This window comes from Ursus maritimus, unplaced genomic scaffold, assembly GCF_017311325.1.
Source record: "Ursus maritimus isolate PB19 unplaced genomic scaffold, ASM1731132v1 scaffold_14, whole genome shotgun sequence".
NCBI classification, from domain to species: Eukaryota; Metazoa; Chordata; class Mammalia; order Carnivora; family Ursidae; genus Ursus; species Ursus maritimus.
In genome coordinates this window covers 68,633,808-68,639,051 of record NW_024423786.1, presented here as the reverse complement: position 1 = coordinate 68,639,051, position 5,244 = coordinate 68,633,808, and the positions used below count along the sequence as shown (strand labels likewise).

Below are 5,244 nucleotides of genomic sequence, written 5' to 3'. Positions count from 1 at the left end.
TGCTCTCAGTGCTCGGAAGGGACCAAGGCCCACTCATTACCGAGTCTGGGCTTCCGGCGCAGTTCACTGAGCTCAGGTGGGCTCCCGGTGAGCGGGAAGCGTGTCTCTGCGGTGGAGGGCTCCCACCTAGAGGGGAGGCAGGCGGGAGCCAAAAAGAGGAGTCCACACAGGGTAGGGAGGCAAAGGGTCTCCTCTGGTCAGAGGTCTCGGGCTTCAGAGCTGAGGAGTCCACGTCCCAACCCAGACCCAGACCGAGCCCGCCTGGCCCCAGCCCTCGCGCTCTTAGGACAGAGGTCAGCCTGTGATGGGGAGCAGGTCAGCAGCCCCGGACTACAGGCGTGAGGAGTGTGCCAGCCACAGGCCACCGCTCCTGCCAGATCCCACCAGCATTAGAGAAACCGCCAGGGGGGCAGTCTGGCTGGAATGAGAGGGCGGCAGATCATTCTCGAAGCCACCAAATATTTTTGGAGCACCTACTGTGTGCCAGGGGCTGCCGTGGTGGGCTGCAGACGCGAGGCTCCGGCTTCCAGCCCAGAAGGGGAGACGGACAGTAAGCAAGCGGCACGAGTGCTTGAGGACAAAGGGGAGAGCCTGGGGGGGCCCGGTGGGGGGGACAAGAAGGAGCAGAGGGGCTGCGTCTGGGGTCGTACCTGCACGTGGCAGAAAGCCACAGAAGGCTTTGGGGCGTGGCAGGGCGGGCCACGTCCCCCGGGGAGCGGACCAGAGGCCGGGGAGGAGGCTGGAGCTGGGGTGGTAGGGGACAGCCGGAAGCAAGTCTTAGTGACCGTGGGAGATGGGGGAGAATTGAGGAAGGGTCTTGAGGGACGAGCACGCCCACCGCCCGCCCACAGGCTGGTCATCGTGGTGCTCATTGGCGTGAGCGTGGCCTGGATCCCCGTCCTGCAGGACTCCAATAGCGGCCAGCTCTTTATCTACATGCAGTCAGTGACCAGCTCCCTGGCCCCCCCGGTGACCGCCGTCTTCGTCCTGGGCATCTTCTGGCGGCGTGCCAATGAGCAGGTGGGGGGGGGTGGGCAGGGCTGGGGCACACTGGACATGGGGGGCAGGCTCCGTCCTTTTCCCCCGGACGAGCTGCGTCTGTCCCGTCTCCCCCTCCCCCCACTGCCTGGTGTCGTGCCGGGGGATCCCTGGCCTCCCCCTCACGGTGCACCTGCCCTGCCTCGTCTTCCCCAGGGGGCCTTCTGGGGCCTCATGGTGGGGCTGGCAGTGGGCGCCACCAGGCTGGTCCTGGAATTCCTGCACCCCGCCCCCCCCTGCGGTGACCCAGACACGCGGCCGGCCATCCTCGGCGGTATCCACTACCTGCACTTTGCTGTCGTGCTCTTTGTGCTCAGTGGAGTCGTGGTGGTGGCTGGGAGCCTCCTGACGCCACCCCCCCAGGGGGTTCAGGTGAGCCTGCCCTGGCCCCTGGCCTCTCCCACACTTTGACTCTGGTCATTCTGACCCCTGACCCTCTGCGACTCCAGAATTTTCTAGCTCTTGCCCCTGTCCATTTTTCGAACTCAGCTGCTCACTTTCCATTCCGTGACCCTACCCCTGTCTGGGCCCAGCCCTGACCTGCCACACCCCTATCCCGATCATTCTCTGCAGATCGAGAACCTTACCTGGTGGACGTTGGCACAGGATGTGCTCGTGGGAGCCAAAGCAGGTGCGCGTGTGGCCCTAGGCTCCGACTCCCGACTGCCACCCCAAGGAGTCCTGGAGGTGGGGACACTAGGGGTGGCCCTGTGGCCCTCACCTGTCTCTCTCCTCCTCCCCCCTCCTGCAGGTGATGGACACATACCCCGGAAGCACGCGTTCTGGGCCCGCGTGTGTGGCTTCAATGCCATCGTGCTCATGTGCGTTAATATTTTCTTCTACGCCTACTTCGCCTGACGCTGGCCCTGGGGGCAGGAAGGCCAAGCCCTGGGAGTCCTCAGGTCCCCCTCGCGCTCGCTAACAAGGACACCAAGGCCCCGAGAGGTGTGGACTCCCCTCACAACTCCATGGCCAGTCAGCGTCCAGGGACTGGCTGAGCCACAAAGCAGAAGCCCTGGAAAAGTAGGGGGGCAATGAACGGAAAGAACGTGATCTTTCAAAAATCGCACGAAGTAGGCCTAAAGGCAACGAAAATTAGATTTCTGATGAACATCCTAATACTCATTTTACTGTTTTTATTTTGAAAACACGGGCCCAGGTCAGGAGCAGCTCAGGACTTGAAGGGTCTCCGGCCAGCCCTGGGGAGACAGAGAGCCGACGGCCCCCTCCTTGGGCTCTTGCCCGCATCCCCCCTGCTCCCAGCTGCCATGATCTTCCTCTCCCTCCCTCCCTGCTCATTGCCCCCCTCCACCACCAGCCTGGCATCCAAAGCGCTTTCTGCGTCCCCCTCACTCTTCCTGCTCCCAAAGGTGCCCGGGCTGGGGCAGGTGTCCCTTGCCCTTGACCTGCTGCTGGTTGTACATTCTGCATGGACACCCCGCTTTTCTTCAAGCCAGGGTCCCATTCCAGATGCCATTAGACCTCCCAGTCCAGTCGTGGCCCTGACTTCCCACCTGGCCTGTAGTTTCCCTGAGTCCAGGGGCCCCGGTCTGGGCAGAACTTGGACCCCAGCACATGAGAGCCAGGGCAGACAGGTCGTCCAAGTGGCCGCGCCCCGGGTCTGCCCCACAGAGCTTGTCCGTCGTGTCGGGCCTTTCGGGAGAGAAGCGGCCACCTCTGTGTCTTTCATCAATGCCCACCCACCTCCTGTGGGCCTCCAGCCCCCTCCCAAAGTGTCCGTGGTGGGGCAGGGGTGTGGGACACCCAAGTGGAACCCGAAGTTTCATGGGGTTGCCGAGAACTCGGTCTCCACCCGGAATCAGTCCATTGGTCCAGCCGACAGGTGTGCAGCCCCGTCCTGTTCGTCACCACTAAGCCACCTTCCCAATAGCCAGCACCCCTCAAGGGGCCATTTGAGGGTGGGGCAGGCAGGCAGGCCCAGCAGATGGTCGTGAGCCCAAGGTGAACCCATCCACCATATGCAGCCCCCAGATGCTTGTAACATAGGAGTCCTCACCTCTCCCTGAGCTTGGGGGCATTCATGGTTGGACGGGGAGGGGAGCTTCTGCCGCTCTGCCCCAGGGCACCCTGCGGCCGGTAGCCGATGGGAAGAGGCCAGCGGGAAGCCCTGGGAGCTCCCCTTGCCTGGTGGGCACTAAACATCACAGTGGTTCTTGGGCCCCGAGGCCCGTCCCAGTTTGTGCAAAGCAGCGGGTGCCCGGGCCCGGCAGTGAGGAGGCCCACATTCGGGTCCAAGACCCTCGGCTGAGCCCCGTGGGGCCCGGGGACGGGGCATCCACGTCTCCTCTCTGGACCTCAGTGTCTGCTGGGTGCGTGGTCTGCCGGTTGTGCCCCCACCCCCGGGCACCACTCCGCTTACAGCTGCACTGGCTGGACATAGCTCCGAGGGAAGAAGCCGACGCGTCCGCACAACCGGCCCCGCCACCAGTGGGGGTCGAGGTGCTCCAGGACCTCAATGATGTCTCCGCGGTGGAAGCTGAGCTGTGAGGAGTCCTGGGCCGAGAAGTCAAACTGGGCCTGGGCAAAGCAGGCCTGCGGGGACTGCGAGGGAGGAGGTGATTAGCGGGGATTTTTCAGGAGGCCCCAACAAGATTGGCTGTGGGTGGGAGGGCAGAACCGAGCTTGAACTTGCTTCTCACTCCAAATCCAGATAGATGGCCACGCCACCCCATGAGCCCCCAGCCGCCTGCCCCTTGAATGTCTGCAGCCCGGAGACTGCGTCTGAACAGACCAACAGGACCATCTGGTCCACAGGAACAGACCCTATAAACCGTAAATGATGTGTAGCTGAGAACAGACTTGACTGCCGACTGCTCTTGCCTTGACCAGACTTAGAGGGACAGGATGTCACCCAGAGCTGCTCCCAGCTCTCAGGCCTGGGTTCCAGTCCTATTTATACCCCAAGGCGACCTTGGGTAAGACCCTGCCCTTGTGGGACTTGGTGTCCCCATCTGCAAATGGCAGCTGGACAAAGCTCTCCACAGGCACGTCGGCCCGGCGCCGTGACAATTATACCCAGTGTCCCAGCCCTGCCTGCCCCACCAGGATCTCTGTTCTGAGCCTGTGGAATCTTATCCGGGATGGGTGATAGGATCAGCAGACAGGCTCTAATTAGCGGTTCTCTGCCCAGGAAGGAGGAGGCGGTAGCATGGGTCCCACAGGGTGGGTGACCCCAGGGCCCAGGCCGGAGTGAAGCAGGGGGCGTGGGGAGCCCTCAGGCAGCCCCCAGCTCCATCCTGGTCGGGGACAGAGGCTTGAGAGCTCACAGCTAACCCCGCCCCCACGGTCAGGCTGAGGACGCCGAGCGTCCTGGGGGGGCAGAGAGTGCACTAATGGGGGTCTCCCAAGGCACCCTTTGACTCTCCTGGCACATGACACCCCAGGGCTCATTCTCTTGGACATCAGGGAAACTGAGGCCGAGTTGAGGAATGAACTGACCCTGAGGTCACGCGTGGTGGGGGTCTCAAACAGGCAGGACTCCAGCGTCTCTGTGGCAGCCCAGCAGCCCCTCCCCAGGATATGCTCTCTGTATGCTCTGCAGAGCCCAGGCTCACCTGGGCGGTCCTAGGGTCCTGACCTCTAGCCCCAGGCCTTGCCGATGGCCCCCCCCCAAAGAAAACAGCACTTGTTGGGGCTAATAACCCCGTTGGCTGGTGTCATCTTTCTAATCACACCCTGAGCCCGGCCAGCATGTCGCCCACGAATGCTCCTCACGCTGCCCCCACCCCACCCAAGGCCAGCTCCTGGGGACAGAAACCAGGACGGAGCCGCCCCTACAGGTGGTCTTGGGGGAGCCTCAGTTTCTCCACCTGTACAATGGCCACGATGAGGCCCCCAGCTCAGTGCATGGCACCCAGGAGGCTCCGCGGCGTGTCAGGACCTTCAAGCATTCAAAACGCACGGGGTACCTACTGTGACCACGGCCGGCGCCGGGAGCCGAGAACAAGCCAGACACCGGGGCCCCCTGCCATGTCCACTCCGTTCTTTCCCTGTCTTTCCCTCTGAGCTTCCACCCTCGCTTGTCTTACTGCCGGGCCACCAGAATAGGACTTCGGAGCCTGGGCCGGCCCCCTCCTCCCGCTACGCGGGGCTGCGGAGGGGAAGGAAGCGAGGCCACGCCCCCGCCCCCGCCCTGCCCCAGCGGGTGTCTGACGCCCCTGTAGACACAGACCTTGCGGAGAGGCC

At 63.4% G+C, this 5,244-nt stretch overlaps 2 protein-coding genes across 2 annotated transcripts in view; one reads left to right on the top strand and one right to left on the bottom strand.

Annotated features, from left to right (window-relative positions):
• Positions 1-423: 423 nt before the first annotated feature.
• LOC121102464 (sodium/glucose cotransporter 5-like) lies at positions 424-2,146 on the top strand. Its single transcript, XM_040628340.1, has 4 exons — positions 424-1,020; positions 1,195-1,410; positions 1,612-1,669; positions 1,790-2,146. The coding sequence occupies exons 1-4, from the start codon at positions 424-426 to the stop codon at positions 1,894-1,896; spliced, it is 978 nt and encodes a 325-aa protein (XP_040484274.1). The 3' UTR covers positions 1,897-2,146.
• A 13-nt stretch (positions 2,147-2,159) lies between these two features.
• Positions 2,160-5,244, bottom strand: part of LOC103658503 (GRB2 related adaptor protein) — a 23,381-nt gene continuing 20,296 nt past the window's right edge. The window contains exon 5 of the mRNA XM_008685988.2: positions 2,160-3,600. Within this exon, the coding sequence (XP_008684210.1) occupies positions 3,415-3,600 (186 nt within the window). The 3' untranslated portion in view covers positions 2,160-3,414. The remainder of the gene's footprint in view (positions 3,601-5,244) is intronic.

Coding starts and splice junctions, on each gene's coding strand:
- LOC121102464 (XM_040628340.1), top strand. CDS start 424: ATGAGAGGGCGGCAGATCATTCTCGAAGCCACCAAATATTTTTGGAGC. Junction 1,021..1,194: donor GGCGGCGTGCCAATGAGCAG/GTGGGGGGGGGT, acceptor CGTCTTCCCCAG/GGGGCCTTCTGGGGCCTCAT. Junction 1,411..1,611: donor CACCCCCCCAGGGGGTTCAG/GTGAGCCTGCCC, acceptor CATTCTCTGCAG/ATCGAGAACCTTACCTGGTG.